The following is a 13,645-nucleotide window of genomic DNA, read 5'->3' as shown; positions in this document are numbered from 1 at the left end:
CTCTTGTGAGTCTCGTCGATTGTGCTCTCCCTGTCTACTGACTAATATAGAAGGGAGGACGGATGTAGACAAATGTCAATGCATCTGTTCTTAAAGATCTCGTATGCGTCTTGCCAACCGAGCCATACTCACATCGCCAATATATGTAATCTCCTGTCGCGTGTGGCAGACGGGTGAGATGGAAATACATCAAGTAGTCTGTTCTTAAATACCTCTTGTGAGTCTCGTCGATTGTGCTCTCCCTGTCTACTGACTAATATAGAAGGGAGGACGGATGTAAACAAATGTCAATGCATCTGTTCTTAAAGATCTCGTATGCGTCTTGCCAACCGAGCCATACTCACATCGCCAATATATGTAATCTCCTGTCGTGTGTGGCAGACGGGTGAGATGGAAATACATCAAGTAGTCTGTTCTTAAATACCTCTTGTGAGTCTCGTCGATTGTGCTCTCCCTGTCTACTGACTAATATAGAAGGGAGGACGGATGTAGACAAATGTCAATCCAACTGTTCTTAAAGATCTCGTATGCGTCTTGCCAACCGAGCCATACTAACATCGCCAACATATGTAATCTCCTGTCGTGTATGGCAGACGGGTGAGATGGAAATACGTCAAGCGGTCTGTTCTTAAATACCTCTTGTGAGTCTCGTCGATTGTGCTCTCCCTGTCTACTGACTAATATAAAAGGGAGGACGGATGTAGACAAATGTCAATCCATCTGTTCTTAAAGATCACGTGTGCGTCTTACCAACCGAGGCATACTCACAACGCCAACATATGTAACCTCCTGTCGTGTGTGGCAGACGGGTGAGATGGAAATACGTCAAGCAGTCTGTTCTTAAATACCTCTTGTGAGTCTCATCGATTGTGCTCTCCCTGTCTACTGACTAATATAGAAGGGAGGACGGATGTAGACAAATGTCAATCCATCTGTTCTTAAAGATCTCGTATGCGTCTTGCCAACCGAGCCATACTCACATCGCCAACATATGCAATCTCCTGTCGTGTGTGGCAGACGGGTGAGATGGAAATACGTCAAGCGGTCTGTTCTTAAATACCTCTTGTGAGTCTCGTCGATTGTGCTCTCCCTGTCTACTGACTAATATAAAAGGGAGGACGGATGTAGACAAATGTCAATCCATCTGTTCTTAAAGATCACGTGTGCGTCTTACCAACCGAGGCATACTCACAACGCCAACATATGTAACCTCCTGTCGTGTGTGGCAGACGGGTGAGATGGAAATACGTCAAGCAGTCTGTTCTTAAATACCTCTTGTGAGTCTCATCGATTGTGCTCTCCCTGTCTACTGACTAATATAGAAGGGAGGACGGATGTAGACAAATGTCAATCCATCTGTTCTTAAAGATCTCGTATGCGTCTTGCCAACCGAGCCATACTCACATCGCCAACATATGCAATCTCCTGTCGTGTGTGGCAGACGGGTGAGATGGAAATACGTCAAGCGGTCTGTTCTTAAATACCTCTTGTGAGTCTCGTCGATTGTGCTCTCCCTGTCTACTGACTAATATAAAAGGGAGGACGGATGTAGACAAATGTCAATCCATCTGTTCTTAAAGATCACGTGTGCGTCTTACCAACTGAGGCATACTCACAACGCCAACATATGTAACCTCCTGTCGTGTGTGGCAGACGGGTGAGATGGAAATACGTCAAGCAGTCTGTTCTTAAATACCTCTTGTGAGTCTCATCGATTGTGCTCTCCCTGTATACTGAATAATATAGAAGGGAGGACGGATGTAGACAAATGTCAATCCATCTGTTCTTAAAGATCTCGTATGCGTCTTGCCAACCGAGCCATACTCACATCGCCAATATATGCAATCTCCTGTCGTGTGTGGCAGACGGGTGAGATGGAAATACGTCAAGCGGTCTGTTCTTAAATACCTCTTGTGAGTCTCGTCGATTGTGCTCTCCCTGTCTACTGACTAATATAGAAAGGAGGACGGATGTAGACAAATGTCAATCCATCTGTTCTTAAAGATCTCGTATGCGTCTTACCAACCGAGCCATACTCACATCGCCAACATATGTAATCTCCTGTCGTGTGTGGCAGACGGGTGAGATGGAAATACGTCAAACAGTCTGTTCTTACGTATCCCGTGTGCGTCTTACCAACCAAGCCATTACCGTCACATCGCTAACGTGACCACCTGTAGTATGTGATTGGCAGACGAGTGAAATGGAGATACGTCAAGCAGTCTAATCTCACATACCTCTCGTGAATCTTGTTTGACTAATGCAGATGGAAGAACGGAGAAAGCAAACAAACGTCAATCCGTCTGTTCTTAAAGATCACGTGTGCGTCTTGCCAACAGAACTATTTTCGTCACATCGCTGATATAACCTCCTGTCATATGTGAGCGTCAGACGAGTGAAATCGACATACTTCATGCAATCTGTCCTTAAAAATCTCATGTGCGTCTTGTGGCCCCTTTTCGTCTTATCCCTTTCATTTTGGATCATCATCATAATTTTAATTATAAGACGTCCAACGCACATAGCCTCCATTGATTTCCAACAGGACCTTTTGGAAGCACCCTGTATCTCATATTTGTCCATCTTGTGGGAGTCCACTATTGAACAAACTCTAGAGTCCATGTGCCCACTGTGGGCACGTACCTACTGTTACTCCAACTAGCATATGTAATATAGTAAATAAATAAAATTCATACTTACTTGTGCTTGATCGAAGCAATATCTGTCTGGTTTCCCTGACTCCACCTTTACCCTGGTCAGCTCCCTGGCCAAAATACAAGAAGCATATTTATTCATTAATATTTAAAAATACTTTTTTTTTTAAATCACAGCGCATTAAAGCTGACTTATAACCTAAAATGAGTGCCAAATATACCCACAACTGAACAAGTGGATGGGGTGGCAGTCTATTTTCAATGTCTATCAATTTTTATTATTGAATCTATACTCCTTTCCCCACCTAATCAAACTGTATACAATAATTATGTTCTGGATCCATCGCGATGTAAAAGTACCGATTGCAGTTCTCGGGGCTGACGACCTGAGTACCTTGTTTAGGAAGGCCTCCTTGCCAAGCATTGACGTTCATCTTTACCAACCAAATTTTAATGACCCTACTAATGCGTTTCATATGCGGGAGTGGCGATGTTCCGGTATCTAGGCTGCACCATAACGGATGACAGCACTAGAGATATCCGTATCCAGAACTCGCCGAGATGCAGTGAGCACTTTGCAAGGTTCTAGTGTCTAGGCTCCTAAGCAGAAGTACAAAAGTCCGTATCTACAAAACCGTAATACGACCAATATTGATGTATGGCTGTGAAGCTTGGACGCTAACTTTGAAAGAAGAACAAAAACTGCTAGTGACGGAACGCAAAATCATGCGGAAGATCTTGGGACCACCGAGAAATCAAGACGGATCTCGGAGGCTCCGAAAGAATGCCGAAATTGAGACTTTAGTAGCACAGTCAAATATCATTGGCGAATATAAAGCTCAACGAATCCGCTGGCTTGGTCACTTGGAGCGAACGGGATTGGATCGGAGCGTGAAGGTGGCGTACCTGGAAAAACCGAGGGGTCGAAGACCAGTGGGTAAACCCAGGTATCGCTGGATCGATCGCGTTGAGGCAGACTTGCGCGAATTGAATGCCAACCAATGGCAGACGATGGCGCAAGATAGAGGAAAGTGGAAGTCTCTCGCTTCGGAGGCCAACACCCACACGTAATAGTAGTAGTAGTAGTACTAATGCTGCTTTAGAAGTCTGTTCCAAAAATAAGGCTGTATTTGCTCTTAATAATAAATAACCCGTCAGCGTTACGTTGATTTACTTATGTTCTGGATCCATCGCGATGTAAAAGTACCGATTGCGGTTCTCGGGGCTGACGACCTGAGTACCTTGTTTAGGGAGGCCGCCTTGCCAAGCATTGACGTTCACTATTACCAACCAAATCTTTAATGACCCTACTAATGCTGCTTTAGAAGCCTGTTCCAGAAATAAGGCTGTATTTGCTCTTAATAATAAATAACCCGTCAGCGTTACGTTGATTTACTTATGTTCTGGATCCATCGCGATGTAAAAGTACCGATTGCGGTTCTCGGGGCTGACGACCTGAGTACCTTGTTTAGGGAGGCCGCCTTGCCAAGCATTGACGTTCACTATTACCAACCAAATCTTTAATGACCCTACTAATGCTGCTTTAGAAGCCTGTTCCAAAAATAAGGCTGTATTTGCTCTTAATAATAAATAACTCGTCAGCGTTCCGTTGATTTGCTTATGTTCTGGATCTATCGCGATGTAGAAGGACCGATTGCGGTTCTCGGGGCTGACGACCTGAGTACCTTGTTTAGGGAGGCCGCCTTGCCAAGCATTGACGTTCACTATTACCAACCAAATCTTTAATGACCCTACTAATGCTGCTTTAGAAGCCTGTTCCAGAAATAAGGCTGTATTTGCTCTTAATAATAAATAACCCGTCAGCGTTACGTTGATTTACTTATGTTCTGGATCCATCGCGATGTAAAAGTACCGATTGCGGTTCTCGGGGCTGACGACCTGAGTACCTTGTTTAGGGAGGCCGCCTTGCCAAGCATTGACGTTCACTATTACCAACCAAATCTTTAATGACCCTACTAATGCTGCTTTAGAAGCCTGTTCCAAAAATAAGGCTGTATTTGCTCTTAATAATAAATAACTCGTCAGCGTTCCGTTGATTTGCTTATGTTCTGGATCTATCGCGATGTAGAAGGACCGATTGCGGTTCTCGGGGCTGACGACCTGAGTACCTTGTTTAGGGAGGCCGCCTTGCCAAGCATTGACGTTCACTATTACCAACCAAATCTTTAATGACCCTACTAATGCTGCTTTAGAAGCCTGTTCCAGAAATAAGGCTGTATTTGCTCTTAATAATAAATAACTCGTCAGCGTTCCGTTGATTTGCTTATGTTCTGGATCTATCGCGATGTAGAAGGACCGATTGCGGTTCTCGGGGCTGACGACCTGAGTACCTTGTTTAGGGAGGCCGCCTTGCCAAGCATTGACGTTCACCGTTACCAACCAAATCTTTAATGACCCTACTAATGCTGCTTTAGAAGCCTGTTCCAGAAATAAGGCTGTATTTGCTCTTAATAATAAATAACTTGTCAGCGTTACGTTGATTTACTTATGTTCTAGATCCATCGCGATGTAAAAGTACCGATTGCAGTTCTCGGGGCTGACGACCTGAGTACCTTGTTTAAGGAGGCCTCCTTGCCATGCATTGAAGTTCACCGTTACCAACCAAATTTTTAATGACCCTACTAATGCTGCTATAGAAGCCTATTCCAGAAATAAGGCTGTATTTGCTTATAATAATAAACAACTCGTCAGCGTTCCGTTGATTTACTTATGTTCTGGATCCATCGCGATGTAAAAGTACCGATTGCGGTTCTCGGGGCTGATGACCCGAATACTTTTTTTAAGGAGGCCTCCTTGCCATGCATTGAAGTTCACCGTTACCAACCAAATTTTTAATGACCTTACTAATGCTGCTTTAGAAGCCTGTTCCAAAAATAAGGCTGTATTTGCTCTTAATAATAAATAACTTTTCAGAATTTTCATGAATTTACTTGTTTATGTACTCTCCTATGGTCCCTTGCATTTTATATCCCTTTCGGGTGGAAAATCAAATTTTAAACTCCTGTATCTTCAACTCTTTTCAAATATCTCTTATTAAACTATAAACTTCACTCACCGGCTTGCCGCGTCGATGTTAACAGGAGATGGAGCATCAGACGCCAGGAACTCCTTCCAGATGTCTCGTGCCCTGGAAGCCACGCGCCTTATCGGAAGCGACTTCAACTCTTGGACAGCCAGCCAGAACCTAGTGGTCCAAAAAATATACATGTTTGGTAAAGATGTAAAATAAATCACTTTATACATGGTGATTAAAATATATTTCAGAACTTTAAATAATTGTTTTCTTCATATTTATTCTTACTTCTCCACTAAAACTTTTAGGTGTATTGGAATCTTATATAACTGCCTTTTAAGAACAGATTATCTCCCTCTAATTTCATATAACCTTGAATCCGCACAGTTGCTTTCGAAGGAGATCCTCATGGCATCTGAACCTACTGAAACTCATTTACTTATTTATATCCTTATGTACTTTGGATCATTTAGTGATAAAATTTGTATCAGATTGTTGATCTTGAAATTAAAAACAGATTTAAAAACCAATAGCTTCCTTCAACTTAAACAAGATGTTGTGCAATATTATATTTATAGATTTAAAAACTTCAAGGCATTTGCAACTATTTTCAATCATCCTCTATAAGACGATCACTCTAAAATATGAAATGCTATATTACAACAACGTCACTGTACCAAGTCTGCAAGGACATGATATTAAAATCACCCTGTATATCGTAAAAAATCTTCCTTATAACTAAAAACCCTGACCCTGGATGACCAGATGTAACACCTGGAAAATTAGAACCAGTAAGCAGTACTCACTTGAGGTTCTCCCCGCTGAACTCCTTGGAAAGGAACTTGGCGAAGTGCTCCCGGCCGGCTGTGTCCTGGAGTAGTTCGTGAAGACCGAAGGCCCAGCGGCGAACACGACGTGATGGTAGAGGATCCTTGCTAAAAAGGTAAGTTATGATGAGAATAGACGGTCATCACCCAAAAAGCTACAGGGAGGGACTAGACATGAGATCCAGGGAAGAACTAAAGTTACCGACTTAGCTCGAACAATCTCTCGTCTGAAATGGCAGTAGGTAGTCGCCTAGGGTGTTATATATATATATATATATATGTATATATGTATACATGTAAATGAATAAATATCGCCCTTCAGCCCATAGACGCCCACTGCAAGATATAGCCTCCCCCCAAAATTTTGAACACATCACGAATATATTTATATATATATATATATATATATATATAAATAAATAAGAATGTCTGTTTTTAATATTAAAATAAACTCTTTTTACTACATTCATATGAATATATATACGTGTATACAAAAATTACATTTTTTTTCAATTTTTGTATATCTGTCTGTTTATTCAGGTTAATCTCAGAAATGGCTTAACCGATTTTGAAGTGACATATTGGCAGGTAGCTGATGGTAAAGTTAAAAGATAAAATTAATTTATTCAACATTGGAACTTTTAACAGAACTCTTATTGATCTATTTTATTATTGACTCTACTCTGATATATTTGACTCTCTCTCTCTATATATGTTATAGATATGTTCATAGAACTTACCAGAGCTTCTCCTGATCCCAGAGCTCAGTGGTATCGTTGATCCAAGGGTTGGGCCACTCCGGTGGTGTCAAGAACGGATCATACTCTGCGTACTGCTCGCAGAACGATATGAACCTGGACAATTGATTTGGCACATTTCATTCTACTAACACAAACAGACAATATTTATTTATTAACAGAAGACAAACTATTAGATTCCTCTAACATATATTTACTTTTGAATTAAAATATTACAAATGTCCTCCACGAGGCCTCTTTCAAATGTCGCCACGAGATAGGTCTTGACCTGCCCGCGTTCACCAATTTCCAATGACTTTCCTTTTGTGACCAACCTAGTGAGAGGGGGGGGGGGGTGGAGGGGGGTGTCTGGCTCTACTCATGCCCCGCCTACAGGGTTGGTTGCAACAGAAGCTTTTGACCTGACCAATACCATTTACGGAGAATTTTCCCCTGATCTTCATTCCAGCCGATAGACGCCAGCTGCTGGGCATAGTCTCTTTAAAATCGTCACGACGACCGGTACACCGTCAGGGGAGGGAGGGGGGATGGGCTACCCACGCTTCATCCAACTCCTGGCTGCAGACCTTTCGACTCTAACTGCCAGAAATTGTGCGGACTACGTTGACCTTGGTTCTTGGTCGGGGCACTCGTCTGTTACGTGAAGTCGCAAATATAACTCACGCGTAAGAAAGGGTATAATAAATATAGCCCACGTGATCGGTCACGTGAGTTTGAGTGGTAGTGGGGGAGGAGGTGGCATATAAATAACAAGCGGTGACGGCCTGAGCTCACTCTGTGTTTGGCACTAATCGGTGTAACATAACTCCTGAAGATGCCCCGTGGAGGGGTGAAACACGTGTTGAGTAATTTGGCGGTGGCGGTTGTGTGATTCGTATTGTTTGCCGCATACGCATTTATCAGCGGGCTAGCAGGCGGTGCACTTTGTTGCACGACTACCACTGCATGTGCGGAAGTGGCTAAATATTGGTCCTTTTCTTACTGCGCTCGGTTCTTCCGAGGACCTATTATTTCTGATCTTCAATCTCGCAGCAAAACTCTGGGTATGGCTCTCTCTGTCGCTGACCTTGAATCGGAAGAATTCTATCGATCAAGTCTCAGATCCATGGTATGTCACCACCCTCAACACACATTGGTCAAAGACCTTCGTCTTCAGGCCTTTGGACCAGAAGTCATCGAGTCCACTTTCGAATTGCCCAGCATAACATTCAAATTGCCCCCTCGTGGGTCTCACTTTGGTAACCACTGCTTTAAACTAACTTCAATCAAACTGTGTTTTGCCATTCTTCCCACATACAAGTGGTCACTGTGAACATCGTCTTATATCAGGGCTTCTTAAACTTTTGTCATTCACGACCCCCATTTATGATTGCTAGTTTCTCGACGACCCCATACAAACGTAAAAGAAAAATAAATTAATATTTTTTGATGATTTATTTATTAGGTAACAAAATACATTTGAAAATATTTAGTTTTGAAACATACATAAATCTGAAATTAAAAATTGCACAAAAAATTATAAAATTGTATTTATATTAGTTTAAAACCTTCAACAAATGCGCGTCCACTGTATTCCACCAGCTCTAGTGATGTTATAAAATGGTATATATAAATATTTGACATTAAAATCTCTCGACCCCACAATTTTGCTACGCGACCTCATTTGAGGTCGCGACCCATTGTTTAAGAAGCCCTGTCTTATATGAATTAACATATAGTATATGTATATATACTCACATATCAGCCACCTTACTAACTCGTACGTTGCGTCTCTCGAGCCTGGCTTTCAGCACGGCCACCTGACGCCTGGCAGCGTCCACTTGCTGTTCTATCGTGGGACTCTGTTCCGCAGTGGAACATTCCGGCTGAACATCCACAGGTGTTTCATCTAAATCATATATACGCTATAGTTATTTTTTAAATTCAAAATTTAATTATACTAGTGTGCAAGGGCCGTTTAATATCAAAAATTTAAATGAGACAACAACAAAAAGTTCGACACATGTAAATCGATTGCAGATCAGTAGTCCAAACTCAATGTCTCAGAACATCTGTTTTGATCGTTATATAATCCATGATGATGTTCCTAATAAAAAGGCCTCCATGGTTCCAATGCGACTTGAGAGAAATCAACAATAAACTCTAGTGTTGATTCTTTATACTATTACTTTCAAAAATTTCATAGAAATTATGACTGTATCAATTAGATGCATTACAAGCATTGGTAGTAGTATTGTCTCGGATGTGTGTGTATGTTGTGTCTAGATAAGTGAGTTTTTTTTTTCAATCAAAAGATGCCATACAAAATATACTTTATTAAAATATAATTCCATTCAATTTGCTATATATATATATATATATATATATATATATATATATAGAGAGAGAGAGAGAGAGAGAGAGAGAGAGAGAGATAGCACTGTCTTATATCAAATAATTTACAGTGTAACCTTTACAAGCCAATTGTTCCTTAACAGTTTTAAATTATACTATGTTTAATAGTGTATGACTACGTAAGACGGTGTATGAGTATAAATAAATGTATTTTAATGTGCATGAAGGCGTATGAGTATTTATGAGTGTGTATGTAAACGTTTGAGACTGTATTACTGTGTGAAGGAATGCATATGTATATGTTTGAGTGTGTACACGTGTGTATGAGTGGATATGAGTATTTACGCCTGTGTATAAATGTATTAAAATGTATGATTGCGTAAAAGGATGTACGATTGAATATTAATATGTTTGTGTGTGTATGGTTGTGTTTAAGAGTGTATGACTGCGTAAGTAGGAGTGCATATGAGTATGTTTAAGTGTGTACACGTGTGTACGAGTGGATATGAGTATTTACACCTGTGTATGAATGTGTTTAAAATGTATGACTGCATAAAAGGATGTACAATTGCATATTAATATGTTTGTGTGTGTATGGTTGTGTTTAAGAGTGTATGACTGCGTAAGTAAGAGTGCATATGAGTATGTTTGAGTGTGTACACGTGTGTACGAGTGGATATGAGTATTTACACCTGTGTATGAATGTGTTTAAAATGTATGACTGCATAAAAGGATGTACAATTGCATATTAATATGTTTGTGTGTGTTTTTTTTTTTTTTTTTTATAGAGGTTTAAAAATACCTTTACGTATCATAGGGCCTGATGTTGGTGCCCCGTATGTCGGACTCGATCTAGATCAATACCGACTAAAAACAATCCTCTCTCTTCGGTATCCCTGGTCCCCACGGCATGGCCGTTAGGCATTACTTCGCGGGGGGGATTTAGCCGCAGCTTTCTCTGATAGAGTGGCTGTTCAGGCCAACTTCCTCCGCTCTTGCTCTATTTTACGCAACTCCTTTAGCACCGTCGTACAGTACGCGCTCGTAAGTTCCCAGGCCGAAGGCGAGGATAGCATTGTAGCTATCAGAGTTTCAGGATAGATTTTGCATCCTACACCTTCTTCCCAAGACCTCCTGGCTTCGTTAAATCGGGGGCAGACGAAAAAGACATGCTCTGCATCTTCAATCATTCCGACACAATTAGGACAGTCAGGGGAATCTTCGTATTTGAACCTATGGAGATACGCTCGATAACAGCCGTGGCCGGATATCATCTGAGTCAGGTAGTAGTTCAACTCTCCATGATCTCGGTTCACCCATGACTCTAGGTTTGGTATAAGCTTACGCGTCCATTTTCCTTTCGTCGACTTATCCCAGGACGATTGCCACTGTTGCAAGCTTTTCAGTCTTCCCCGAATTCTAAGTTCAGCTGAAGTTGGGTCTGATTTGCTTTTTTTGCTACGGTACAGATCAGTTCTTTCGTCTGCAAGAAGCGCAACAGGAACCATACCTGCTATCACGCATGCTGCATCCTCCGATACTGTACGAAAGGCGCTAGCTACCCGTAGAGTGCTGACTCTATAAACAGAGGCGATTTTCCGTCGGGACTCCTGTTTGCTCAGTGCGTCGGACCATATGGGTACTCCGTACATAAGCACTGACGTAGTCACCGACGCTAATAACTTCCTTCTGTTTTGCTTGGGACCTCCGACATTAGGCATGAGTCGGCAGAGTTTAGCTGTCACCAGAGACGCTTTCGCTGCTGCTCTCTCAGCCTGATCTTTAAAGTTTAGCCTATGGTCGATCATTACTCCTAGGTACCGTATAGCTGGTTGAGTTGCGATTTCACAGCTGCCGACATTGAGTGTGATGGTCTCCGCAACTCTCCTGCCAGTAATGAGCACTGCTTCCGTCTTCTGCTCAGCCAGTTCTAGTCCGACTGACCTCATCCACAGGGTGATTACTTGGAAGGATCTTTCAAATGCCCACTTCACTTCCTCCACGTGTTTCGCTACTATAACGACTGCTAGATCATCAGCGAATGCGACGAGTTTAGTTTCGCTGGGTAGATGTTTCTTTAGGAGTCCATCGTACATAGCGTTCCACAAAAGTGGCCCTAGTACTGACCCCTGTGGGACGCCTCCGGTGACTTTGTACTCCTCCGTCCCGATTTCCGTAGTGTATATGAGGACCCTATCAGAGAAGTAACTAGCGACTATTTTACGTAGGTATAGAGGTACATTCAGTGAGCTAAGTGCCCCCATGATGACCTCCCATTTTGCTGAGTTAAAGGCGTTTTTAATGTCCAAGGTGGCAACCAGGCAGTATTTTATCGAGCCTCTCTTCCATCTTTTCCCAGACACTGCTAGTTTTGCTATATTGACTACTTGCTCTATAGCGTCTAGCGTAGACCGGCCTTTTCTGAACCCATACTGTGAGTTAGCTAGGTGGGGTTCAACTGCTGCTTCGATCCTGCTGTGGATAATACGTTCTAGTATTTTCCCCGCAGTATCCAGCATACAGAGGGGCCGGTATGACGATGGCTCGTCTGGTGGCTTCTTACCTTTAGGGAGAAGTACCAGTCTCTGTCGTTTCCACGCGGTAGGAAAGGTGCCTTCCAGTAAGCAGCTATTGTAGGCCTCCAAGAAGACTCCTGGTGTTGCTACAATAGCTTGCTTAAGAGCTACGTTGGGGATCCCATCCGGTCCCGGAGCTTTGTTGTTTCCAACCCTACCGCATGCTACCATTAGCTCCTTCTCGGTAATAGGGGGGATTTCATTCGGATCCACAATCCCTAGTTGAAAGGAGGATTTTGGTTGCGTGGGGAACAGAGCTCTGACAATTCTTCCTAGTAGAATAGGACAAGTGGGCGTTGTATTCTCATGTCTCAGTTGTTTAACTACAACCTGGTACGGCTTGCCCCATGGATTCTTTTCAACCTCTTCCAACAATATTTTCCACGCGTTTCTCTTGCTCTCTTTAATGGATTTATTTAATTTTAATCGCGCTTCCTTATATTTGTCGTAGAGCTGCTCGAATTGTGGTGTTTTCCGAGCCCGTTGGGAGGTTCTACGCGCCTTAACACATATTTTCCTAAGCTCAGCAATGTTATCATTCCACCAGTACACCGGTGGGGTTCGGTTGTTGTTGCGTCGCCTTGGCATTGTTGCATCGCAGGCCTCGGTCAGCCTCCTTATGATTTCAGCCGCCTTTTCACTGGCACTTTTGGAAAGCAGTGGTCGATCCTCGAGTGCTATCTTGAACAGGCCGGGATCATACATGCTAGTCCTCCAACCCACTGAGCCAGTTCTTGTGTGTGGTACTCTATTTGTATTTGGCTTACATGATACCTCCCAGTATATGGCACAGTGGTCGCTAGCGGTGTAAGTATCCGAGATCTCCCAACTGTTATTTCCTCTTGCCAGTGTACTGCTGACGAAAGTGAGATCCACAATTGAGCTCGCCTCGCCTCTTGTGAACGTGGGTTTATCGCCTGTATTAAGTAAGGCGACGTCCAACAGTGACATCGCTTCCAGAAGCTGGCAACCTCTAGTGTTTGTAGCTTTACTACCCCAGTCCACTGCCCAAGCGTTAAAATCTCCAGCTATAGCTACCGGGGAGTACATTCGGGCATCCTCCACTAATTTGGCCAGGAACCGGACGAACTCATCGTGTGTTAGGCTAGGTGGTGCATAGCAACTGTAGAAATGTATTCCATTAAATTTGGCTCTTACAAATCCAGAACAATTATTTTGATTACCCTGGAGAGGTTTAGTGCCACATGCCCAGATGACAGCTTTTCCTTCCTTATCAGTGATCCAGTTTAGGCCACTGATGTGCTTATAGGGTTCCGAAATTAGTACTATGTCTAATTTTAGCTCCCGTACAGTCTGCATGAGTAGGTCTTGGGCAACCTCGCAATGATTAAGATTAATTTGTAGTACCTTGATCATTTTTGAGGCTGTCTTAACATCTGAAGTGCTTTTTTAAATACAGGGCAATGACCACATCCTGCAATGTGAGCACAGTCTTCGGAAT

The 13,645-nt window shown here is 42.6% G+C and overlaps 1 protein-coding gene across 1 annotated transcript in view; it reads right to left on the bottom strand.

The window, feature by feature from the left end:
* RSG7 (Regulator of G-protein signaling 7) overlaps positions 1-13,645 on the bottom strand; it is a 47,343-nt gene that overhangs the window by 14,445 nt on the left and 19,253 nt on the right. Inside the window, exons 9-13 of the mRNA XM_068771158.1 lie at positions 9,011-9,138; positions 7,256-7,369; positions 6,495-6,623; positions 5,731-5,859; positions 2,701-2,764 (exon numbers count right to left, since the gene is read on the bottom strand). Of these exons, the coding sequence (XP_068627259.1) occupies positions 2,701-2,764; positions 5,731-5,859; positions 6,495-6,623; positions 7,256-7,369; positions 9,011-9,138 (564 nt within the window). The remainder of the gene's footprint in view (positions 1-2,700; positions 2,765-5,730; positions 5,860-6,494; positions 6,624-7,255; positions 7,370-9,010; positions 9,139-13,645) is intronic.

The sequence above is a fragment of the Battus philenor genome, unplaced genomic scaffold (genome assembly GCF_028537555.1).
Source record: "Battus philenor isolate CCGP_79_NKW_IND1 unplaced genomic scaffold, ilBatPhil1.0.hap1 SCAF_30, whole genome shotgun sequence".
Classification (NCBI taxonomy): Eukaryota; Metazoa; Arthropoda; class Insecta; order Lepidoptera; family Papilionidae; genus Battus; species Battus philenor.
The sequence above is the reverse complement of the archived record's forward strand: the minus strand, read 5'-3'. Positions and strand labels throughout refer to the sequence as shown.